General features: G+C 39.8%; 1 protein-coding gene across 1 annotated transcript; it reads right to left on the reverse strand.

Moving 5' to 3' along the window:
• Positions 1-1,507: 1,507 nt before the first annotated feature.
• aldh1l1 (aldehyde dehydrogenase 1 family, member L1) lies at positions 1,508-26,112 on the reverse strand. The gene is made up of 23 exons (XM_069677670.1): positions 26,034-26,112; positions 24,673-24,818; positions 24,291-24,525; positions 24,052-24,217; positions 21,205-21,306; positions 20,331-20,420; positions 19,864-20,001; positions 11,243-11,368; positions 11,046-11,137; positions 9,361-9,508; positions 9,121-9,240; positions 8,584-8,711; positions 6,459-6,609; positions 6,255-6,325; positions 6,030-6,135; positions 5,299-5,386; positions 5,030-5,123; positions 4,840-4,939; positions 4,653-4,751; positions 3,444-3,609; positions 3,249-3,354; positions 2,929-3,128; positions 1,508-1,997 (listed from the first exon to the last, which is right to left on the reverse strand). Exons 2-23 carry the CDS (start codon positions 24,797-24,799, stop codon positions 1,942-1,944), a joined length of 2,709 nt encoding a protein of 902 aa, XP_069533771.1. The 5' UTR covers positions 24,800-24,818; positions 26,034-26,112; the 3' UTR covers positions 1,508-1,941.
• Between the last annotated feature and the right edge of the window lie 803 nt (positions 26,113-26,915).

Raw genomic sequence — 26,915 nt, forward strand, 5'->3', positions numbered from 1 at the left:
GACACCTAGTGGAAAGATTCAGTACACCAGTCCTGGACATACCAATGATGATATACCAATCTGTGTTTGGCTTGGTATCACCGTACTGTAATTTGACGGTGTGTCCGACTGTTACAACCCTTGTAAATCCTGTTCACGTCGTTCAGTAGTAGTAGTGCAACCACCAGCTTGGTTTTCTTTCCAAGACAACATGAAGCTTATGTGCATCAGTTGAAAAGTGTCTCATTATAACAACATTATGAGATCATTTGTCAATAAGTGGTTGCGCCTCAAGATTTGACAGTTGATCTGTGGTGTATATTTGCAGAAGCTGAAATTATTTGTCCTTATACTTTCTACTACTCTCTTTGTGAACAGGTAAATCTCTTTTGTGTGGGAGTACACCTAATGATTTTTTTTTGTCTTTTTGTCACTTTATTTGTCATGTTTCACCCGTTTTTCAGTTTTGAATTTAATATATTTCAGTGTTCAGTTTAAATTTCCTGTTTTACTTTGTTGTCTGTCGTTCTGCTTCTTGCCTTTGTGTATTTACCCTCCTGTGTGATTGTGTGGCTCGCCCTTTTTGTTTTCACCAATCTCTATATGTCTCGCCTGTTCCTGATAACCCTCACCTCCAAATGTATTTAGGATTTGTCTTCCCCTGTTTTACCTGCTCCCCTTGGACTCTGACTCAGGACCCCAGTTTTGATCATTTTGTTTATTTAAATCCTCTTAAAGTCGGCAATTAGATCCTCTCACTTTATGTCTTAAAACCTTAAATGTGACATTAATTGGATACTTTTTGACCTTGCTAGCCTCCTGTAGAAATAATAAAAACTAACAAAAAAGTCTATTAAACATTTACTATATGATTAGTCAAGTGAGAACACATACTTAAACAACTAAAGTTTCATTCATAGGATATGAGATGCATAGGATTTACTGGAAGATAAAATATCTACATTAATACTGACAAGCCTCTCCTTGACTGTATATTATTTCATAAACAATCCTGGTGAACTTCAGTCTTCGTTTTGTTCTCTATTTTAATAAAGAAAGTTGTTTTTTTGTATGTTTGCTTGTTTTCAGGCATTCAAATTTGATGCATTTTAGGAATTTGACTTATTTTGTAGGAAGAAGAATAAATGGGATTTGTGGGGAACTGCATTAAGTCAAGAGAAATTAGAAATACCAGCCATAGAGCCAGGCCGCTAGCACGGCTAACAATATGCAGTTTAGGCCATTTTAAATTAGTAAGTAGGGTTTTGCAGCCACAGATACTTCCAGTATTATTCATAAACATTTCCACTTACTGTAAGGGGTAAGAAACCATAAGGGGTAAATCCTCACTCTGTGTAATAAAAGGATTCAAGGTTTAGAGTATTTTGTATGAGCAAATAGTATGTACCTGCATACGTACATACTGCTCATGTAGCTGTACTCTGGTACTGAGTGAATCCAAGTTTAACTGCATCATGAAGTCAATCAAAGAGGTAACAACACAACAGGTAAAGAGAGGTTTGGGGTGTTTAGCTGTTTTTATTGATAACCAAAAATGTTACATTTCATTGATTTTTTTTTCTGACCTAATGTAAGCCATATTAGAAATGTAGTCTGTTAAAAATATTCAATCACAGTGATTACAAAACAGTCTCAGAAGTCACTGGGGATCATACAAACATCAGCTTCAGTTGCATAGTTAAGATAACACTACTTACAAAATGGCTCACGTTATTGAAAAATATGGACATTCACGTTTGAGACAAATTTAACATGTTAATGTGATCAATTATCATGTTAGGGCACATACAGTGTTATGTCAGTAGTCACTAATGACAGAGGAGATATGAGATGACACGCATGAGCCTGTGCATCCCTCTCCCTCTCTCAGTGTTGCCAGACATCACTGCCTCTGGCTGCAGGGAGCTGACGCCTCACTGCTTCTTTCTCCTGTGATTTGACTTAATACTCGATGGTCACTGCCTTTGTCTTCAGGTATTCATTAAGAGCATCTTGTCCTGTTGGAGTGAAAGAGACAATAACAGTAAGTATGGATAACAATCACACAAACTTGAGTACTATGAGATGAAGGTTTTGGAATTTAATGAAGCCACTAGGTTCTATAATAAAACTAAAACTTTTAATTTAATAGCCAATTGCAGGCTTTTTAAAGTAATAATCTCGAAGATTTTCATTTAAATAAATTTCTGTTAAGTCTCCATCTATCTCCGAATGAGGTAACACAATGGTGATTGATTCTATGGCCCACTGATGAAAGCTTTTGCATTTGTAGTAGAATGAACTGGGTGTCTGGTGCAACTTTCGCAGTTAAAATCACAAGTGGCGCCCAGTTAGTGACGCGTTTTCCATCACCCTTGGTCTACCAGAGAGGGTAGGCGGAGCTAAGCGGCTGCTTTTCCGGTCTCTGCAAGTGTTGTGAGTAAACAGTAATCTACTATGGCTGAACAAACAAAGAAAAGATGGATGACTAAAGATACAACTTCAAAAATAAGTGAAAATCCAAAGAAAAAGAAACAAATTGGACGCTAAGATGAAGGCAAACATTCTAAAAAGGAAAGCGACCCTCAGTGAGGAAAATCAAGAGTTACAACCGGAGCCAACCGTGGATGTCACACATGCAACACTGTCTGGATATCTGGGATGTGTGCTCCTGCAATTACCGTTTATTACCATAGGTGCCACCAAAGAGAACGAAACTAAGATCTTTGAGATTACCACTTTAAATAAACATTTCTTGTTTGTTGACTGTGGATTTTTTTAAATTTTTTTGTGCACAGGAGATGATATATTGAAAAAAAAGGATCCTGCCCTTAAAGCACAACTAACTCCTGTTAACAGTAGTTGTGTAATAAATTATTATATTATAATTTAATCAATAAATTCATTGAAGAACTACAACGGCACAGTAACAGCAGCAGTTTGTCTTACCCAGGTCTTTGCCAAATCCAGACTGTTTGAAGCCTCCGAAAGGCGAGGCCACGTCGGTCTTGTTGTAGGTGTTGACAAAAACTGTGCCAGCATTGAGCCTTTCACTGACGTACAGAGCTTTGCTGATATCCTTTGTAAAAACACCCGACGCCAGGCCGTACTCTGTAGCGTTGGCCCTCCTCAGGACATCGTCCACATCACTGAGGCAGAGAGAGAGAAAAAGACAGAGTTTCAGTCTTGTGATGACGTTATAATTTTGACTGTGATAAAAATGGATCTGGGTTATTTAGAGACGTCGGGTATTCTTGAGTTGGCCTCACCCGCTCTTGAACTTGGACAAGATCATGACAGGACCGAATGACTCCTCGATAGCGATGTACATGTGGTCTTTAACATCAGTGAACACGGTGGGCTCAAAGAAAAAACCTGGAAGCACACATACAGTAAGTTACACTGCATCCATAAGAGGTGGACCACAAAGACTCAAGCTTCAGATTCAGATAATGCAGCCTCACCTGGTCGCTGCACCTGTTTGCCTCCACAGATCAGAGTGGCTCCCTCCTTGATGCCGGTCTCACAATACTCCACCAGTTTGTCGAGGTGGGCTTTGTGGTTCTGAGGGCCGTGGTCTGTGGAGCGGTCCAGTGGATCCCCGATCTTCATCTTTTTCACCTCCTCAACCTGGTAATAGAGATACAAACTGTAGGTTCAATAATGGTAGTTGGTGAGATGGAAACGATTCTGAAATAACAGATACAAACTTTTTACTCATGTCTTAGCATCATGCACAATCGTGGCCTTTATACATCCTTTACCACTCTTTTATCACATGAACCTGTATCAGTGATGTCAGTCACCCTTATTAGACTTTAGCTTATATCCCAACAAACATTAAAAAGAGCGAGAGAAATGACGATGAAAATATGTATTAATTAGAGTTTTATGTTTGTGTTTTTTTCATCTTCCACACATAATTTCATCACCCTCAGATGCTCTAGAAAAACATGCAGGTGTCTGGCCTGATGCATGTATACAGTGCACACATTCTCACAAACAAACCACAGGTTAATGCAGTGGTTCCCAAACTTTTTCTTGACTTTACCATACTCATCGACACATAAACATACGTTCATATACACTAACACGCACTACCAGACATTTGCTGATCCTCGATATCTTTGACATGTCATAAATGCGCCTCACATTGGATTTTTTTGAATTGCTGCCTGTAAACTGTAAACAAGCACCCGACGCTGCTGCTGTCATCACACGTAATGTCGGCTGAAAGATGGAGGCTTTCGGTTACACCAGGCGGCCTTTCAGTGAGTGTATTCCTGTTATCAGCGACACATGACCCAGTGCTCGTTAACGCTGTGGCCACTTAAACAGAACGTTCACGGGGCTGACGTGCCGTGGAGTGTTTACTTTAAGCAGCTTCACCTGCGGCACAGACACATGGCCAGTGTGGGACGGTGAAGCCGAGGGAGAGATATGATTCTTCATGTTTAATTGTCTTTGTTTTAGTAGTTGTGCCGTTTGATATTGATTCACTGTCAGCCTTATGTTTACCTGTATTCCTTTCACAAAATTGGCCAAGCCCCCCCCGTCATTACTCATTACATTCCCAGTTTGGGAATCACTTGGTTAATGCATGGAAATAGTGCAGGCATGATTAAAATGCATAAGCATTATTTATATTAAAGACACATAAAAAAGACACTTACCACTCTCTTCACAAACTGGTCATGGATGGTTTCTTCCACAAACAGCCTGCCAGCTGCGATGCAGTTCTCTCCCTTATTGAAGAACACTGAACTCATGCCCTGAAACACACAGACAACACAGGAGTTTTACATCTGCAGGTGTTCAAACCTTTAAATAATATAAAAACGACCCTGTGGATGAACTCACCATGCGCACAGCTTTGTCCATGTCACAGTCACTGAAGATGATGAGAGGGGATTTTCCTCCGAGCTCCAGAGAAACCTTCTTCACATTACTGACAGCACAGCTTTAGAGGGAGAAGACAGATACACAACGATGAGTACTAGTTTCAAATTTAGTTTGAATAAGAGTTTTATAAATGTGCTTTATCTCTCACCTCTTCATGATGTGTTTACCGATCTCAGTGGAGCCAGTGAAGCCCAGCTTTCTGACATCAGGGTGGTCAGACAGACGCTGACCCACCAGAGCACCTACAAAACAGAATGAGTTTAACAGCTAACAGCTTTAAGAGTCAACCACAGGCTTGTGTTTTGTTTGTTGAGGAAGACTTTGGCTTTCACACTCTTGATGAGCTGCTGATATTCAAACCACAAATTATTTATAAAAACTGTGCTGTCCATCCAGGCTGAAGGTGTGTGTTCCTACCTGATCCAGGCAGAATATTGACCACTCCTTTGGGCAGTCCCGCTCTTGCTGCCAACTCGGCAAACTTCAATGCTGTCAGAGGAGTCACCTGGAAACAAATGATTTGATTTTATCTGCGCGTGCAGCAGGTGCAATGTTTGTCTGTTCACCACTTTGGTCCAGACTGAAATATACATTTTATCTGGACCTGCTTGGAGGATAAATCCTATTGAATTTGACAATTAACAAGAAATTCCAATACTTTGATTCATGACTTTATACCTGCAAAATTAATGATACTCCCATTAGTCTCAGCTGTACCCACTAAGCAAATACGCATAACAAAATGGAAAGCATGATAACCATTATACCAGCATAACATCAGCATGTTAGAGTTGTTAATGTCAGCCTTATGAATATATCTAAATCTGTCTATCTATATCTATGGTTAGCATGTAAGCATGCTGATGTTAGCTTTAGGTCAAAGTAGTGCTGTGCCTACGTAGCTTCAAAGAGCTGCTTGCATGACTGTAGCATCTCAGTGTCTCAGTTGGGACTTGATTTTTTTGAATGCATTCACACTGACAATTCTGTAAAAATGTACTACATGCTGGCATAATAGTCTAAAAGTACACTTCAGCAGTGGTTGCAATCTCTGCTATGTAGCTGAAGACCATCAGCTTGAAATACACATTGCAGGCTGCAAGCTCTTATAATTTAGTTTCACATGAACAGAACCTGTGGAGGCTCACCTGAGCAGGTTTGAGGACTACTGTGTTTCCAGCTGCCAGGCAGGCGGCGGTCTTCCAGGCCAGCATCATCAGAGGGTAGTTCCAGGGAATCACAATGGCACAAACTCTGAAAAGAAATGGTTTGGCTTATGAGCAATACAAATTTACTAGGGACACAAAAAGTAACTTAAGTGATTAATCTTTAATGTGAACATGGAGAAATGCATCCTCTCCACACACACTCACCCTATCGGCTCCTTCTTGGTGAAAGTGAGGTTACGGTTGGGTCTGGCCTGGTTGATTGGGATGGTGCTGCCCTGTTTGAAGCAAGCATAATTATTTCAATGTTTTTATCCTTATTCTTTTGTGAATTGGGCTTATACTGATATAGTTTGATTTTACGTTTTTTAAGGGAAACATGCTTCCAGGCTTTTAAAGCAACTGTCTTACTTGGATCTTGTCACACCAGCCAGCGAAGTAGCGGAAGGTCTGGATGGACATGCCCACATGAGTCTTCAGGGCCAGAGTGTAAACAGCTCCGGAGTCAATGGCTTCAATGGTGGCCAGCTCCTCCTGGTGCTCCTCCATCAGGTCAGCCAGCCTGTGGGAGGGTGAGCAGATGAGACACAGGGTCAATTATATCTCAAATCATGCATGAAAATTTGTAATTTTTATTATTCTATATTTACAAAATGGCTGTAATATGCAGTTGATTACATAAGGGCAAGTTGAGAATATGAAAGCTAAGAAGTTAATCAATTAAAAAACTGTATTGCTATATCAGTGCAATAACAGGAAATTGGCTGCAGAAAGGTGTTGTATGGTGCCTTCATATTGTGTCCTCATACACACGAGTAACACAACATTGTTCCACCGTGCTAGTGGTCAAAATCTTCAAAAGGTACCTTTAAAACTTCAGACCTCCCGTCATGGCTAGATTTGATCTTGTTTTTCTACCAATTCATACCGTGATTATTTAAATAAATAATATATCTTTAGTGTTTACGTTGGATTTTGAACTTATCTACAACCAAATGACTCATAGTGGATCTGAGAATTGCTGGGCCTGTTGTATTGTACACAGTTGTATTGTACAAATATATTAAGAAATGCATGCAATGTGATATTAGTGTCGAGAATTCTGACATAGAAAACAACAATGTATTTTTTTATTAGTGCCAATCACTCCCAGGGCCCTATTTAGACGACGGAAGGCGCACAGTCTAAAGCGCACGGTGCTAAGTGATTTAGGGCGTGTCCGACGCACTTTTGTTAGACGGCGCACAATCTGGCCGCAAACCGAAGCGCAAGGCGCAAAGAGGTTGGCTTAAATCCCTGGATCAATCATAGGGATGTTTTCGGCATAACATGAATCAAACCAATCAGAGTGTCAGCTGTCATTCCCTTTAAGAGCCGTGTTGCTATTTACACGGTATTTCAGTCATTCTTCTGAGACAATCCGGACCCAGACCGGCATATTCAACTTATTTCTTTCCACTGTGTCCTTGAACACGCAGAAAAAAACACAGGTTACTGTACGATACATGTCGAAGCACGGATTGATGTTAAAGCCACTGAAGCGATCCCACTGCCCAGCAGAAACGAACATGAAAAGAGTCATGCTGTGTACATTTACGCACGAGGCACAGCATTAATTATTTAAGTCTCCAGACGGACAGGATCTTATGTTTATTCAAGTTATGTGTGCTGACCATCAAAGAAAGGTCGGCTTTAAATGTTTATTTATTTATTGTTGCTGCTGGATCACACGGCTGTATTCTCGTGCGTAATGGAAACTGGACAGTGTATTAATATCTGTGGGCACAATTATCGTGGCCACAGTTATGTTAGAGTATGGTAATTAATGTACCTCCTAGTTGGGTGTGTGTGACTGTGTCTCGTTTTGTGCTGTATTATAGAGCGTGCGTCTGAATGAGCGCGCGTTATGGAGAGCTTTGTGTCGGTCTCAGTAGTTTTTGGCCCGTGCGCAGCTGGAGCAGGAATCTTCCTGAGGTGAAGCAGGTGTGTGTGGAGGCAGCGGTGAGCTTGTCCATGTCTTCCTGCGCACTTCTCAGCAGATCGGTAACAAACCGAAAGCAGTATCATGATTTAAGGAGACGAGGGAAACCAAAGCTTGCAGTCCGTCCCTTAAACAACGTTTTTTCACAGTATCTGCAAACACACTGCTTTTTCCTTATGAGTAGAAGCGCTGCTGTGCGTCCCCATGTGAATGACAAGCACAGACTCCTGTTGTAAATTCGCCGATGTATGTCCATAATGCGCCCTCTGAATAGCAAACACAGATCTCGCCATAGACTTTAGACAGTAGACCAGGTTTTTGTTGGTTTAAGGCGCGGTCGCTTTCTGCGTCCTCTAGATAGCAACGCGCCACCCGTTTGCCTGACCACACCTCATATCAAAACTAACACGCCCATGGGCGCTAACGGTGGCGCAAGATGACTTGCTATTTATACAACGTGGGTGCTGGCAATGGCAATGACACTTTGCAAAGGGTGGACGATAGGCCCCCCAGTGTCTGTTGTGAGTTGAGTTTAGTAAGACCAAGTGCACTGACTTGTAGATGAGTCTGCCTCTGTCTCTGGGGTTCATCTTGCCCCACTCTCCCTCTTCAAAAGCCTCCTTAGCCGCAGACACGGCCCTGTCCACATCACTTATCTGGGCCAGAGACACGTCACAGATGGCCTACAGGACAGACAGAAAGGGGATAAATAATCACAAAGCTATCAGATGTAATGGATAAGTGTGTTCTTGTGTTGGAGACTTCTGTCTTTCATTTAAAGTGGTGACAAAGTCGCTCTAAAAAACTGAAATAACTCAGAAATAAAGTAGATCTAGTGTGATGACAGGCATGCTAATGAGCGCTGATATCTTCAAATATTGACCCTTTTAACACTTGTAACCCAGCAACCAGTGATAGCCAAAAACACCATGAAAGGTTTTATAAAACAAAACAACTTTTTTAATTTAGATCTATTGGTCCTTAATACAAGGACGAGTTTAATGACAGTCAGAGCATACACAAGATAATGTGGTTGCTTTGTAAAAGAAATTGATTCCAGGGTTCATTTTGTCTCTTTCTTTTCGTCCTCACCGTTCCATCAGTGGGGTTGATGGTCTTGTAGGTCTTTCCTCCTTCTGCATCCACAAACTCTCCATTAATGAACAGCTGATGGGGCATCTTTATGGTCATGTGGTTGATGCTCTTCTCTACCTGAAGAATCAAACAGTGTGCAAGATTCCAGTCAACATGTTGTCTTTCCTATAGAACATCAGTAACATGTGACAGCCAGTAACAGCTGTGAATTTAAACACAGACACCAAACACACTCACATAGTCAACAACCAGTTCCTCCTCATCGTCCTCCCCTCTGAGCTTCCTGACACACATCTGGATGAAATCCTGGAAGGTAGTGTTCATATAGACGTCCTCATTCTGCAGCTGACAGCTGCTAGCCCGAAGCTTAGCCTCCTCCACAAGCCTGAAGACAGTGACAGGAGGCAAGAGGAAGCAATCAGAAGAATATTGCAAAGAGAGAACAAAAGAAATCTATTATTTGGGATTTTTTGTCAAAATAATTATTCTTAAACTAAACAAGTTAACGGAAATTCCAGACCAATTTTCCAAATATTTCACTTATAGGTTGTATTTTAACACAAAACATGTTTTTTTCCAGGCAAAGAGGAAGATAGTACGGAGATCTTTTTTAATCTTGTGCATACAAGTTATTATATTGCGCAAATATAGCAGTGTTAATGATTCCAATTGCAATAATTTGTTATTAGTTTCCTAGTTTTTGCCAGTAATTTGCTCATTTAATTGTGTAAATAATGTATTCTTAATAGTGTTACACGGGGACTGGCCTTTTGTGTGTAACATGAGCACCCTCTGGAGCCCCTGCAGACATGTTGTGTTAGTATGTAATAAGCTCGGTTTTCTGGGTTAAAGTGCTATTTATCCATATGGTGTGTTTGAGAGAATCTCTAAATTCAATATGAAACACTTTAGTGATGATACTGAGGGCTCACCACGTTATTTTGCTTTGCAAGCTAAATTCTGTCTTCATCATCAGTCAGACTTTATAACATCAGCATCACTGTCTGATCACAATACTCTGTAAGTCATCCACCAGTCACTACATGGCGGCTACTTTGCACTGTTTTTCTATTTATGCATATCTACTGTCACATATTATTATAGTATAATATCATACTTTGGTACATACTTCTGCATTTTTATTACCTCATCCATATCGTGCAATTATGTCTGTGCAATTACTTCTCGTGTTATTTATTTTGCAATACTGTAGGTCACTTTACTTATCATCAACCAAATCAACATGATACACACTGTGTGTGTTTTTGACTTGGTGAAATTTTTTTCTTTTTTGTACAAAAACGTAACCATCCACAATAAGTGAAAGGTGTACGTAGTGTATATATTTATTATTAATAATATTATTGCATTTTATTATCTTTGTGTCTTGCCTTTTTTTATCCATCGCTTCTTTTACCCTGTCCATTATCTGAGCTGTGGTAACAAGTGAATTTCCCTCAATGGGGATCAATAAAGTCTTAAGATATAGGATATCTTATCTTATCTTATTTCTTATCAATCTGCGTGGTGTAGCTCACTTACCCACAGTTAGCAAAATTATTTAATTCCGTGTTTTAGCATTTAAAAGTGTTGGAGCCAAAAGTGATGTATATGCCTGGTTCATCACACAATACAAGAGTGAGTAGGCCTACACAACTGCTACACAAACAAGATAATTATCTTGTGCGCATAAGATAATAACTTGTGCTGACAGGATAATAACTTGTTCCCTTAAGATAATTATCTTGTGTGCACATATGTAGATATTTAAAGTCATTGTAGTCGGAAGATGAACTGACATGTAAATGTTTTCATCCATGTATGAAAAGATTTTTAATCGTATGTTTGGATGGTTGTGATAGTGGGAAATCCGATGTATTCTATTATAGTGATACATCTTTCTTTCCCATTGTTATCCTTACCTGACCACATCCATGGAAGCAGCACCAGACTTAAAGAAATCAGTGGAGTCTTCAATCTTACTGACATTAGTCAGAATACTCTGCCACACTGCCTGTGAGTAGAAAGTTGTTTAGTGGACATATAAACATTCAGCCGGCAACTTTTCAATTAGATTTTCAACCAGTCCCCTAAAGTAAGAAGGGAGAGAAGGACCTACTCTCATCTGTTCTGCAAAGTTTTTCTCCTCCTCTGTGAGCTCCACAGCAGCACTGCTCCCTGCGCTAAAGTACTGTGCTGCAGCGATCATCTTCCCATCCTCAAACTGAAGGTTCTTCACCAACAGCTGCAGAGAGAGAGAGAGAGAGAGAGACAGAGAGAGAGAATGTAAATGGAGCATGTAATAACCATAACAATAAAACATATAAAATAACAATAACAACAGACTTAGAAACAGCTTCTTTCCACAGGCAGTAAAAAGTGTGTGTGTGTGTGTGTGTGTGTCCCAAGACAGACTGAGGCTACAATCGTAACACAAGCGCTTAATGTGATATACAACTTAATTATCAGTGTGCCATTTTTAGCGTGTTCTATGTTTATAACGTGGCCCGTTTTGTCTTAATATTACTGTGTTTTGTTCATTCCAAAGAGCTGCTAAACTGCCTTTCATTGTTTTAATAACAGTGACAATAAAGATCTATCTGATCTAATCATCATAATGACCACATAAAATGTGAAACCAGTTCTCCCTTAAATTAAGCTTTTGAAAAAAACATAAATTACGTGTTAAATGTAGTCAACAAACGTTAACATCTTAGGTCATCTGACACAGTATTCAGAGTTACTTGAATTCTTAATAATCACCTCATATATAATTTTATGTATATTTATTATTTTGTACCCAAAATGCAACTTCACAATACCCCTCAACCCTATAAAACAAAAATGGGCAACATGAATATTTTTCACTTTCAATAAAATAAAACTATTGAATAAAATAACATTATTAGGGTTAATTTTGATGTTTCTGTACATGCTTACAAGTTTACAATTAAGCCTTGCCTTTGTGACAGACACGGTAACCGGGTCATTCTGTCCAGACATTTACAGTTAGACAGAGTCCAGTACACTAGGGGGCGGTATAACTCTAGTCACATTGTTTCCTTGGCAGAGGCTGGCTGGTACACCTCACAGTTAAACTGAGAGCTGACAGCTGGCTGCATCATGGCTAACGCTACGCTTCAGTCATTCAACGTCTTTCTGACGGAGAGATTAACCGCAGCAGCAGTAGACATCTATGGATTCGTTGAGAAGACAATAATAGACTACCAGGATGAGGTGTACCGAACAAAACTGGAGAACCAAAGGTTACAGCGGCTGCTGGATTTGGTCTACAAACCAGAGATACGACTTCACAGGGCAGGTATGAATCTTTATACACTAACAGCACCTTAACCACGGTCAGTTAGCTCACATTATTATAAGGCATTCACAAAAACACCGTGTATAGTTAGCTTAACGTTTTTGTGTGCAACGAATTGTGCTTTGTTAGCAAGCCAAGATAGCAAGTGTTTCCTAGCTAGTGACAAGAGACACGAGCACTACACTTCCGGCGAATTTACAAAATAAAACTGAATGGATTATTTGTTTAGTTATTATTCGTGTAATTATAATATTCGTCGTTGCAAGACAAGGTGGCAACATAAAACAACAATACTAGTTATACGACCAATAGTTTTCTTTATACAGAGAGAAACGCCAAGCTATGTTTATTAGACGTTATTTCATATCAATACCTTAAACAACTTGTAACATATGGCTCATTGTAAATTTGACAGTACTATACGTTTGAAGGATACATTGGTTTAATAACATTTGATCCACATTACAGTACTCAAACTAAAAACCGGTAAATCAACTTTCAACCCAGTCTTTTATTTTGCCAGCAGAGTGGGCGGTGGCTGATGAGACCTTTGCTCTTACTATTGAGACATATTTGTTTTCTCGTTAAGTACATCTAAGTAATTGGGTGTGTTCATATGCTTTAATGTCCGTGGATTACACTATTTACACCACTACTAGCCTGGAGACAGATCCAACAACCATGGTCAGTTTTACCTGGGTGAACTTGGGTCACCTACATGCATGTGGAGCTGCTTAAATGCACTTTATGTGGGCCTGTGTTAATGAACTTGTTTAAACATGATGTTGATGTCACGTACCCTAACTGCAATATGGATTGTGTTTCTAACTTGTTACCTTGTAACTTCCTGGTGTTATTGTTACACAGTCAAACTGAATGTGGAGTTGCCCGTACCTCCCTGTCATTGTCAATGAGAAGTTTCTTGCAAAAAACATGATGGGATTGATTTTTTTTAAATAACACATTTTTAAATAATTAGTATTTTAGATAATGAGGAAAGCTCATTGCTAAGAACATTTTTTATTGAACTTCCTTTTTAGTGAATGATGAATAGCCTAACTCATAATGGGTATGCATCACATGCATGCTATTGCCAGTGTTTGGTTTGCTCCAAGTGCATTTTGTTTGCTGTATATTCAAGGCTCTACCCACTAATAAAGGCTCTACTCACTGTTTTCAAACCATAACTTGCTTTGGATTCTCTGCTGCTGTTAAGACAAGCGTCACTGCTGGGGATCATTCGTGTTTCCCAACATCTAGTTCATGTATGATCAAAGAAGTTATTTTCAAGCTGCTACAAAAACATTTTCCTATCCACTGTTACAGATGCATGGCAGATTGATTTGCCCACACCAACTCAGGAGGTTTGTGCTTTGGAGCAGCAGATACAGAGTGAATGTATTCCCAGTGAGGAGCCAATCATCCTGCCCTTAAAAGAAGAACAGACTGAACCCTGGGCCAGTTCTGAGGAGATGCCTGTATGTCCAGCATACAGCAACATTATGGACTCAATAACTCAAATGGTCAAAGTTGGGGAGCATGAACAAAATGAGATGCAAGACAATGTTACTCAAGTTGTCACAGTTGGAGAGCATGGCGATTATGAAGCGCTAGACAGCCTAACTCGAGTGGTAACAGTGGGAGAGCACTTAGAATCACAAGAGGAACAACCATCCTTTCGAATGTCTACAGCTTACACAAGGAAGAAAAGCGTGTTTTTTTGTAATATCTGCAGTAAGCCTTTTGAGAAAAAGGTCGAGCTAAAATTGCACCTTGCTGCTCATTCAACTGAACATGTTTCAAAGTTCAACAACAAGACGTTCACCTGCTCTCTCTGTAATAAAATCACACACACCAGGAGTCAAATGATGGCCCACATGAAATCACACAACAGCGAAAAACCATATGCCTGTCCCATCTGTGGTAACAAATACAAAATGAAAAGTCATGTAAAAGAACATATCAGGACGCACACTGGGGAGAGGCCTTACACCTGCTACATCTGTGGGCAGAGCTTCAACAGATCCTCCACCATGAGCAAACACGCCAGGAACACACACAGGGAGAACAAGCCGTTTAAGTGCATGCAGTGCAGCCAGTGCTTCCCTCTGCTCGTTGAGCACAAACAACACATGAGGATGGTCCATGGTGTCATCTATCCTGTATGAGATGCAGTCGATGGAGCATTGCTGACCACAGTTACAGCTCAGAGGTTACACTGAATCTTAATTAGCACAATACATTTCTTTAATCAAACAATGAAATCTTCTCATTCACTGTTTTCAGTTATGATTGTATATTTATTAAAGTTGCAGTTGAAATTGTTCCATGAATTGGCACTTCTACGAAGCAGGATTTGCGGATATCGAGTTAACTAACTCTGAGTGAATAATAAAAGCTATGAGCTTATATGTACAGACAATGCAGAAACACTTCATGCACCAAGCAAGCAGTTAAACGGCTTCAACAACTTTGACAAGTGTATAAAGTAACACATGCAAATAAAATGCATGTGAAGGGCTTTTATTTTATGGTGAAAAAAAAAGAGTTTTGCACTGTTTGTGTACTGATTGACAGTAGCAATTTAATTCTGCCTTTAATTCGTACGTAAATTTGTATTGTTTTGCAATATATCTCCTGTGATGTACTGTTTTGAAAAGTGCACTGACAATAAATACAGTACATCAAACTGCCAGACATGTTAATTAGTAGTTGATTACTATTGAAGGTATAACATGATTTCTAAATAAAAAAGCAGAGCGGAGCTGACGATGGATTTGTTTTTTAGGAAGACACCAATATCATTAATTGATTTTAAACCACAGGTGGTCATTTTTTGACAAATATAAGTACATAAGGATCTGTTTAATTAGGTTATTAGAGCTCAACCTTGCTGCAGTGATGTAGAAGAGTACTGCAGTGTGATTCAGTGCATGATTGCAGTGTCACATGAGTGATGGATCGCACCAATCAAGGATGCTGAGTGTAATTAAATATGACCTGAAACATTTCCAAACATCCATATTGGGAAAATATGTATACTTGTTTCCAGGTGCTGAGAAGGACTACTACAAAAAAGGAATAAAGTTGGAATTTTTTTTGTTTCAAAGATAAAACTGTAAACAGAAAAATGGTAAATGGACTGGACTTAAATTGTGCTTTTCTAGGCTTCTGACCCCTCACACATTCACACACTGATGGCAAAGGCTGCTGTGCAGCGTGTAGTCTCATAATTGTCCACTAGTTATGTGTCTTTATGCAGTGTTGTTCAGCTTGACCAAAAACACTCCGGCAATTACATTTTAGTCAGCTTGAACAAATGACTTGAGGGAAATTTGCATTCAATCTTTACTCCTCCCCCTTATGTAATTTGTAATTAATCTAAAAAAATGCAGTCTTCGCTCTGTGACCCACTCGAAAGTCTTAATTTTGCTCTCTGTCCCAAAAGTTCGTCTTGAAATGGGGAAAAGGGGTTTCAGGTACGCTGCTCCTGCTGCTTGGAATCTGCTGCAGGAGGATATGGGTCTGGGGGTGTTGGAGGAAGATGCATCAGGTTGTAGATGCTCTGATTAACGACTTTCTGCTATGTGACCCAGAATATGTTGACTTGTTTTTGTAATTGTTTTGTGTTGTATGTCTGAAACTTTGTTAAAATGTGCTGCTGCTGTCTTGACCAGGACACTCTTGTTAAAGAGATTTTTAATCTCAATGAGGCTTTTCCTGGTTAAATACATTTAAATAAAATGTTCTGTGCTTTAGGGAAGGAAGAAGAACGGCAACACACCTTAATCTGTCTAAATACAATACACGCTTACTTTATTTTTTTACATTTTGAAAAAAATTGTATCGGTTTGAGGCTCTCCTCAATTGTGTAGACCAGTTTTCAATCCTTGAATGGCTTGTCCCTTCTTGAAGTAGATGTGGCTCTGAGGCGGCTGATAAACACTGATCTCAAAGGTAACATTTCTGATGGGTGTGGATCACTATTTTGTCGCTGACCACTTCATGATGTACATCAACTGAAATACTTTTTGGTTTCATCCCTGCAGATGCCAAACAGCCAACAACACCTACATCCACTGAGGAGCTTCCCCCTAAAGAGCAGGAGTGGAGCCTCAGTGTGTGCCAGGACGAGCCGGGACCCTCCCAGGTTAAGAACGAGCACGAGGAGCAGAAGGAGGAACTGTGGATCAACGGCAGCGAGGAGCAACCTTCAGCAGAGGACAGCGATGATGGAGACTCTTTGACAAAAGAACTCATCAAAACAGTGCAGCAGTTAGAAGATTGTAGAGCAGCAGAGGAGAGCAGAGAGCGAGAGCAAACCCCTGAGGAGGATCCAGAGCCGAACTCCGAAGAGAAGACGAGCACCACCTTATACCGATGCCACATATGCAACTACATATTCACTAAAAAAACTGTGCTTACGTGGCACCTCAAGACGCACGAAAGCAAGTCACATGACAGCAAGGGAAACTTTGACTGTCACATATGTGGCAAACACATACCCTGTCAGAGCAATCTGCAGAACCACATGAGAGTGCACACAGGAGAGAGACCCTACAGCTGCCATTTCTGTGGGAAGTGTTTCAAACTGAAAGGACACATGACAGAACACATAAGAACTCACACGGGAGAGAAGCCCTTCAGCTGTCACATCTGTGACAAATCTTTCAACAGAGGATCGACTCTGAGGAAACACGTCTTGGCCAAACATAAAGAGGAGCGGCCGTACAAATGTGGGGACTGTGACGAGTTATTTACTGAAAGGCTGCTGATGAAAAGACACATGCGGAAAGTTCACGGCGTCAAGCTGTCCACGAGTCAAAGTCCTGCTTAAAACTTCAGAACAGATCTCATAAAGATGCATGATGATTATATTCTAAAACATGAGGAGAGGATAGTTTGGGTTTTTTTATACCAGCTTCAGTATATTTTGGCACCCATACCAGAACTTGTTTTTTTTTTATGTTGTATTGAAGATTTACCTATACTTAAAGAATGATTGTCCTCACAAGACCAGACTTTTCAATGTTAAACATCGTCTAACATGAACAGGCATGTTGGCACCGTGCTTCAATGAAATAGTTTGGATTTGACTCTGCTAACTATTTGAAAATGGTTATTCTTTGAGTTGCCAAGAGTAAGATGAGAAGATTGACATCACTCATGTATGGAGCTGGAGGTGTATAGCATGATGTATTATATAGTTTGAGGGGGAAACTGCTTACCTTGTTTTGATCAAAGTTGGAAAATACACCTACATAAAAAAAACACAAATAATTTTGTAGGGAGTCACAATCTGTGACCATTCCTTGGCCAAAAATTAGCCCAAGACAAAGACTTCCTAGAGTCCTGTTGAGATATAAACCGTTGTTTTTCAGGTTTTATATTGAATAGTTTAGCTTTAAGAAGGCGTTGACAGGTGTATTGTTGAACTTTGCACAGATAGCCCAGCTGTTCACCTTTATTTGTATTTCTGTTAAGCTAGGCTAACAGTTTGTTGGCCCTAGCCCCACGCTCCATGCACAGAGATCTGAGATATTGTTCTTTTCATCTAACCCTGGCAGTGGGCAAGAAAGCACTTTGCCAAAACTCTTTATTTAATTCATAAACTATATGATGAAAGAATAAGTAAACAAGATTATTAGTCTGAATAGGAAGTTGATATCAACTTAAGCTGCTAAAAAGCTTCGTATACTCTACAGACACAGCTTGGTCAGTACAAAATGTGTTGAAGCTATAGATAGATAAAAATGAAAACCATACAAATAGACTCAGTGGAGCACTGTCTGTACTCTACAGATGCAGAGGTCATGTGACTCCATGATTCGGAAATGTTGGAGCAGCTGCATGCTGGGGGATTGTTAGTACTGCCTCTCTGAACCACTTAGTGCACTACAGATGTTCTGGATGTTTATGTTCTATACCTACCATTTCTCTTTGTTTGAAACCTCCGGTCAGTATTAATATGAACCAAAATGTTCCTGTTGTTTTTTTTATTTACTTAATAAATGAGCACCGTTGTTGTCAACAAGTGATGCCTATGTTACACTGTCAAATTGTTTTATACATTTATATACAAAGTATATACCTCAGTTGTGTTCTTTTCTTCTGCCAATGTTCAGTAATATTCTGATATTATTGTAAGCCAGTTATGTGAACATGAAAATACATAAAGTACAAAAAAACATTCACAAGTGTCAAAATTCATCCTTGTACAAAGTATTTGTGTAAATGTAGCTGTGCAGGAGTAACCACAGTCTAGCGGAAGGATTCATATGGTCAGAATATGGCAGGGGTGTGGAAATGTAGTTTCTGAAGCGCGTCTATCACTTATAGAGATTTTCTATTAGCAACAACAAAGACAAAAGATGGAAACTGAAAAGATGCTGTGGGTTTTATTTCATATGAAGAACCGTTTCTGGTAAAGTGAGGCTGTTTAAGAGGTTCCATTTCCACCGTACTCCATTTAAGGCTTCCTGGTTATTGTGAACAAGACACTTTTCTCTCTTACAGCCACATCTTGTCCTTTCAATTGATAAGAGGCCTGGGTGCCTGGTGTAAAGCTCTGGCCTTGTAGAGCTTTGAACTGCAGACTAGCACCTGCTTGTGCTATTATGTTTTTACAAAAGTTTCTATGCATCAGCCACACAACAAGGTAGAAATCAATCCACCTCTAGATTTTTATAACAAGGCAGAACACAGAAAAAATATACATATATATTCTACAAAGGGACTTTTGTCATAGGATTTTAAAGGAAGATTACTAAATTTTAGGAGCAGCTATTTATACAACAATAAAGTATTTGCATATACTGTGCATAGCTTTTTAAAGGTATAATAAGCAGGATTTTCCTAGAAAAATAAAATATAGACTTTTACAAAGATAATATAAATCATCACTTATGGGCCTCTATACATGTGTGTTGGTGAGTGTGTGTGCAGACCCTTGTGAGACCCATCCCTCTGCATCTATTCTGTTGTTTGCTTTGCACAGGACATTTTCAGGAGGGGCGCTGTTGTGGTTCCCTGAGCCAGTCACAGTGTATGGGTGAGTGTGGGAGTGGTTCAAATTAGCAACTGGGCCCAGGACAGGTAGGTGCCTCAAACCAGGTAGGACAAGCTAGCATGGTTAGCATGGTTAGCATGCTAGCGCAACGGTAACCTCCGGTTAGCATGCTTGCGCAAAGGTAATCGTGATGCTGTCGGTGTTAGCTCGGCGGGGTGGGTTTGTTCTCGCACGAGAGAGTGAGAGTGAGCTTCAGGAGGAGGGGCCCAGTTTGAATGTGTTGTTGACAAAATGCAAGGAAAAATCCTACTTATTATATCTTCAACCATTATCAGTAATATGTTTTGACTTTGAAAATGTAATTGAACGTGGTGGAGAAATGTGTCTACAGCTTCCTAAGTTGACTTACCGCCTTGCCATCGTTACCAAACAGCACCAGGCCGGCCTTGCTGACGATGCCGGGTCGGCTGGCTCCGGGGATCTCCAGGGGCTTACCGTTAGCTGCTGTACCATTATCCACCAGAGAGGAGCCATAGAAAGTCACTTTCTACAGGAGGATGGAGACAAAAAAGCACATCATTGGTGAAGATCTAGAGGATTTCTACAGTTGTTAAGGTTTTTGGAAACACTTGTGTGCTGTTGTTCTTAACTACTGTGCTGAAATATCACTCAGAGCTCATGGCATCTCTGTGGTGCATTTTATTACGTTCCTTGAACATTCGAGTATTTAGTCTCTTTTCAGGACTGAATCAGTCTAACATTCTGTCCTTGTGAAGCAGATTAATTTAGTTTTTTGACTGTTTAACTGAGACAGTTTGATATAGAATGTATATGAATGACTTGCTGCTGTTTCGCACGGAGAGAATGTCCTGTTACCTGTCCATCAACCTCTGCCCAGGCACCAGGGACTTTGTCGTTTCCTCGGATCCAGTTGTGGATAGCCTCAGCAGACTGGTTCCAGTCAATCTGCAAACAGACAGAGAATTATATTTGTCATTATGTCTTTAGATGCAATATACAGGCATGTAAAGCACTGAAATATTATATTTTAATAACCATTAACTTTTTGCAGGTTCACAAATTTAGATTGAAATGTGGGTGTACATGCTGATGAGACAAAGGTTTAATATGTATTTCATTCAGACTTGAATGGTCACCTAAGTAGCCCAAACATTAGAATATATTTTAAAATTGTACAATTTTGATTCCAGAATCCAAACCTCATACATTTAAATGGTTGTCTTTCAAAGTAAAATATTCCTGTGCTACACATTCAGTGGTACTCTAATATACATCAAGTTTTTAGTTACATGGCTTTACAAGTCCTATTTTTACAATTGACTGCTAGACTTCCTAGACTTCTTACTCCATATTCTGTCTCTTACTCCCTTATTTTGGCACATTATCATTCAGATTGTATTATGTGAACTATTATTTAAGGTACCACCTTCTTACTCCAAGAATGATGTCATGTCACCATCTTAAAGCAGTTGAAAGAGAGCCTTGGAGAATCAACAACTTCAAGTCAGGTCCAAGTCAGCATTTTCATGTTTTTGTCACACTTTAAATTCGGTGTATTATGGTCATCCTTAAACCATCACATAAGAAGTGGCTGTGCGTTATTTTCACTTTAAAATCAGTCTTGTCTTAGATGTTCCTCTACAGCAAATTCATGTTAATGGTTGACTGTTTTTCTAAAGGACTTATAAAGTAGAGAAAATTAAGCAGTCTGGATGCCCTTGTGTAATACCTTCGAATTATCTTTCTTCTGAATGCACTCGTATGTGGCTCCCTCCTCTGGCTGTGTGATCTTCGGAGCCTTCCCTTCTGCGATCAGTCTCACTGCTTCCACCTGGAACCACAACAACAACAGAGTTTAGGCTGCTGAAGTAAACGTGTGCTATCTGTATGGACATCAAGCAATTTGTCATGATGGGAAACTGGAGAGGAGAGCTGACTGTGGGACTGTGGACAACAAAAGGGTATCCATGACATAGAAGTAAACAATATACTTTATTAAATTAAATGGTTACACGCTGGTATTATTAGAAACATACCACAAACAAGACTCTATGGACATGCATTCACAGAGAGATGTCAGAGTGAGGGGGCTGCACATGGACATGCACCCAGGAGATGACATGGCATCTTTCCAGCTACCAGACTCAATTTCAATATGTGGTCTGTACCAAGACTTGAACCTGCCACCCTCTGGTTCCCAAGCCAAGGCCATACAGACTGAGCTACCTTCTACCCCAGTAAACAATACTTATTTACTTGTTTGCTTTTCATTACCTATATTAAAACTGTCAATTTGACAGGTAGATTTCTATACTTTCACTTGTATTAAGCTAAAATAGTAAACAACTGTAAAGAATTACTTCATCTCACTACCTAAAGGACCATACCAATTGTTTTGTTTTAAACACAAATCACATTCATTTGAACACAGCTGTTTACTAACCACAGTGTTATGTTTACAGCCACTGGTTTATAGTGATTTTTGAGTGTTATGATCAATTAGCAGTCCCTTGATATCTGGATGAATTGTGTGTTGTGTTATCGTGTGTGAACAGCTCAACTCTAAAGAGTCTCAAAAGTTTGCTCGTGTATAGAAACCTTCGAAAGGTAATAAAAATTACAACCACATCCAAAACTTTACAAAATGTATTTGATTTAAAGTTGAGGTCACAAAAGCAGTAATATCCTTTTGAATCAATATCTTTGTATGAATCATTGGTAAAATATCATTAGTATAGCAGCCTCTTGTAGTTATGAACAAACTCCCCTGTTGTCCTTAGCCCTACCCAGTGTTTTATTTTTCTTGCCACCACACTCACCACCAGCAGGCAGCTGTTGTTGAGTGTGATAACAACTTCTCTGCTTTGATAACTTCTTTCCTTATTACCTGCCCAGCACCAAACAGCAGACGGACAACATTTGCAACTAACTGGTGAACATGGGGGAGCATGTAGCAGCTAAAGAGCCAACTGCTTTCTCTCTTTTAAATTAGATCTATAAGTTGGAGTCAAATCTTGGCCAGAAACACCTCTCCAAAATGTGGCTGACTGCTTTACATTTATGTACATCTGTCCTGCTTGGTGCTCAGTCCTACACTCTCACAATGCACCCTTTAGACAGACACATCCACAGTGTGTGCCAGGTGAACTTTAACATCTGAGGCAAAATAAAAGGTTAAAGTTTAACTCTGGCAGGTATGAGCATAAAAAGTTTGATTAAGACACACTCTTTCTTTCCTTCGCTCTTTCTCTCCCATGTGAGCTTTGAATGCTTTCCATGAATGTCAATATGTATTCTGTAGTTACGCCAAACGTTTGTACTAGTGGATTATGCAGCGCGCCGACCAGAAGTTCATTCATCCACAGAGAAACAATCAATTTTTCCTAACCTCCTGTTTCCTCGGGTCAAGAACAAACCCTGCAGGACTCACAGGTGATGATCAAAGAGGGTTTGTTTCTTAGTTCCACAAAGTTAATCAATCTTACAAAGATATAATTTGCTGCTTTATCTGGTACATGACCTTATTCGTTCATTAATAGCCTACCACTGTATTTTCTGATTTACTTAAAGATATATTCAATCATTTATAACAGTATTGATCAGTCAAAGTAGCTGAAGAATCTGATTACATGATTTGCATAATGTGTTACAGCCACTGTTTATCAGTCAGTAACCCAGCAATCTCCAGACTGTGACTAAATTAATCATTAGGCTATCATTTCCCTTTTTAAAGGTCAACACAAGCTGATTTTAATGCAAGTAAAGTCCATCACTCAGTATAAATACGAGGGGTATAACTAATAAATATTGAATAATATACTGTATATCCAATTGATGATTTCCATATCATCAGTGCACAGTGAAAATTGAATTTTCAAGATAAGCCTTTATTTTGAAACTCCCATGGCATGTCTCATCTCAGTTTCCAATTAAGCGGCAGGTAGATACAGAAGCAAAAGCATGGCGCCCAACTAATATAGATATCTAAAATTAAAGAGCAGCTCCAGTCATGTTTTAAGACATATAAAATGCTCTGCTTGAAATAATAAATTTTGACTTTTCAAAAAATATTATTAAGGGTAGGTCGCTTTTCCTTTTAAAAGTCTAGAAGAATTTAGCAATAAAATCATAATCAATTATATTTAGAAGTGTAGCTGTAAGCTGATTTAAATGTAACTAAACTGTATAATATGGGTATGGTATTGTTTCATGTCATTACTAGGCCCCTGACATGAATAGGATCAAAATAATATTGTGGCAGACTTTGTGATATCAGCAAACAAGTTTATCTTTGTACAATGAATCAATATAATTTTGTATTGTGAAGAAATCGTGTTTTATAACCCTAATGAATACAGAGATTTTCTGATAGCCCCCACACTCTATGTCATCTTAAATACAAATATTTTTACACTACAAATATAACAAGTATATGGAGTGACTTAAAAAAAACAACATATTTTTCTACATACTATACATTTTCTTACTTTGTTCTAGCAGCTAGCTCGGCCTACACCACCTAAAATCAGCCTGTTGTTCCTCCACCCACAATCCCTTGCCCCATTACTGCACTTACTGTGCCTTTGACGCCCTCTGGGAAGAGAAACCTCTTGTAGATTGTGTTGACGGTGTCATTGGGCTCAACATCACACTCCCTCTGCAGGAGGATTGGTCCGGTGTCCAGTCCGTCATCAGCCCAGAACACTGTGAACCCGCCCTTCTTGTCACCGTGGATCAGGGTCCTGTGTGTCAGAGACAGCAGGTGAGAGACTCAGCATGTCACCAGGCTTAACCAACCTGATGTTCGTCACTCACCAGTTAATAGCAGAGGCTCCTCTGTGGCGAGGCAGCAGGGACGGGTGGTAGATGATGGAGCCGTGTTTGGGGTGGTCGATGACCTCCATGGGGATGAACTGGGAGCAGAAGGGCAGGACGTTGAGCTCAGCACCGGTGGCTTTGTACTGAGCCACCACCTCCGGGATGGCCTGGCCCTTCACACGCCAGCGGGGGAACTTGAAGACGGTGACACCATCCTTCTCTGCCTCAGTTGCTGAAGGGAAGAAAAAAATCTAACTCTTAAACTGTGTCCAAAAAATGCAATAGATTACAGGACATCCAGGAGGAATTCAGAGCACAAAAATTTGGGTTTAGATTTTAGACTTTTCACTAAATTTTAAAAAGTCAGCAAATCTCTCACCCAGTGGGTCAGCCTTGCCATCCTTGTCAGGGATGGTGAAAACTCCTACGATAGTGTGGCCATCCTTCCTCAGCTCCTTGTACACCTCCTGGCCGAACAGACTCTGACCAATCACAGCAATCTTCATCCTCACACCTTAATGTGTTCTGGGGCAGAGGCAAAGACAACCACAAAGTATGTAGGGAATGAGCACAAACTTTCAAAGTATTTGTATTACATCACATATGGGGAAAAAAAACGTATTTTATGTTTTCTTGTGTGTGAGGTGAAGGTTTTCATCTTGCATTAAAAAGTACACTAGCAAGAACTTTGCAACAGTTGAAATGTAACATTAAGTTTCAGCTTCTCTTTAGTTAAAGGGCATTTAACTTTCTGCCTTTAGCATCAATCATCACACTGACTTCAGAATATGCTCAGTAAGTTCAGACAAGACACAACCTGCCTGTGCTTGTCACATTTGCATGTGTGCAGGGGTTTCATGTTAAAGCTCTGTGGGAGAGAGGTTACAAAAACTCACTCACACTTTATGCAAACATTTCAAAGTTTCGTCTGTTAAACTGGGTCCAAAGAGCAACGCGAGCAGCTCTATGGTGGTTTCATCATATGGCTGTAGCATGAACAGTTTGAAGAATAACACTTTGCATGTGTACACATTCTGCATGTTACATAGAATATGTGTACATGCAGATGCCCAATAATTCCAGGTAAGGCCTAAATGTATTTATGCAGATGCTTTATCACAACATACTGGACATACAGGAATGTAATGTTGTAAATATTGTATTTTTCTTATGTTGTTGGTTGTCATTCTTTAGTTCATCTGTATATTTATATAACCTTTCTTATCTATACTCAATTTGATCAACACCAAACAAACATTATACAACGTATCCTAAAAAAAGTGCTCTGTAATCCTGACTGTCAGTTTGACTCTTTGGTGACCCTGAGCAGAAAGGGGCGGGCCTGCTGTCCTGTAAAAACCAATAACATCCCTCAGAGTAGCTTGTGCCTTTGGTGTTGACCAATAAAAAGCACGGAGGAGTTGAAGGGCTTTGACAGCCCACTGTGCAACGTTCAGACAGAAAGTTCAAGATCTCAAGTTTACGCACAAAATAACATTCTTATTATTCACCACGCAGTATATATAATGTCACGTGCAGCCCTTATGTGGAATTGTAAGATTGATTTCCCCGAAGAGTTGCAGCAAACAAAAACAGCCTCTTATTGCAAATCAAATAACTAACACTGTGTGTTGCTGTGGATCAGGAGACACATTTAGAGTTTGCACGTTCATTGTAAGCGTTATTAATGATGCAGAAAATTATAAAACAGGAGAGAAAAACAAATGTTTGAGTCCTTACCCCCGCCTGCAGACCCTGGGCTCCTCTGCCTGCCTGGAAAGAACGATCGGACAGAGACCGTTGCTTTTAATTTCCTCCCAGCAGACGCACACGCCGCTCACCCAATTGCATAACATGCAAATAAAGCCGAGTGATTGGACGGGACGGGCCGTGAGGCTGCAGGGGGCGGCCTATCAGCTGCGCATTGCTTCCAATGAGCCCAACCACCCGGAATGTCACTTATGTCAACTATGATAAATCACTACAACTTTACTATAAAGGAGTGATTGTGTCATTTCCCCCCTGTAATATAGGGTAAAAAAGACAAAGAGACTGTTAGGTCGTTGTGTTTGAAAGTTTCCTCTGCAAAAGACTGCCTAACTTTTAAAATGAGGGATAAAACATTATATACTTAAGTTATAAATTGCACCTTTTTTTTAAGGGTTTTTGCTGCTATGGGTGTGGTTGGTTATGGCCTATAATCAACTTGTAACTAGATTTTACACCCTCAGTTCACTGACACTTGTGCCACTTCAGCTTTTATCCTGTGGCCAAACTGTGTCCTTTATTGCTGCTTGTAGACAAATTGCACATCATGCTCAGCTGACAATGACTAAAAGAGAAATATGCTTTAGCTCTGTTACACTCTTTTCTCTAAAGGTAGCCTAGAGTCTAATTACATTTCTCTCTGGGAAATCATTAGAAATGTAGGTAACTGATTAATAAAATGTAACCAAGTATTAAAAAAAGCAAATAATGTGATATTAAAGGAGACAAAGCAGGATGATAAAAGTAGGTGTTGCTGGTGGAGCTTTCACCTGTTGAAACTCCTGCAGCATTACTTCAGTAAAGCACCCTCAGAGTTGTGTACCATCATAACTGTGAGTTCATGTGGGCACACAT

This window comes from Semicossyphus pulcher, unplaced genomic scaffold, assembly GCF_022749685.1.
Source record: "Semicossyphus pulcher isolate SPU_LCO1_2020_fin unplaced genomic scaffold, fSemPul1.0.p SCAF_3, whole genome shotgun sequence".
Taxonomy (NCBI): Eukaryota; Metazoa; Chordata; class Actinopteri; order Labriformes; family Labridae; genus Semicossyphus; species Semicossyphus pulcher.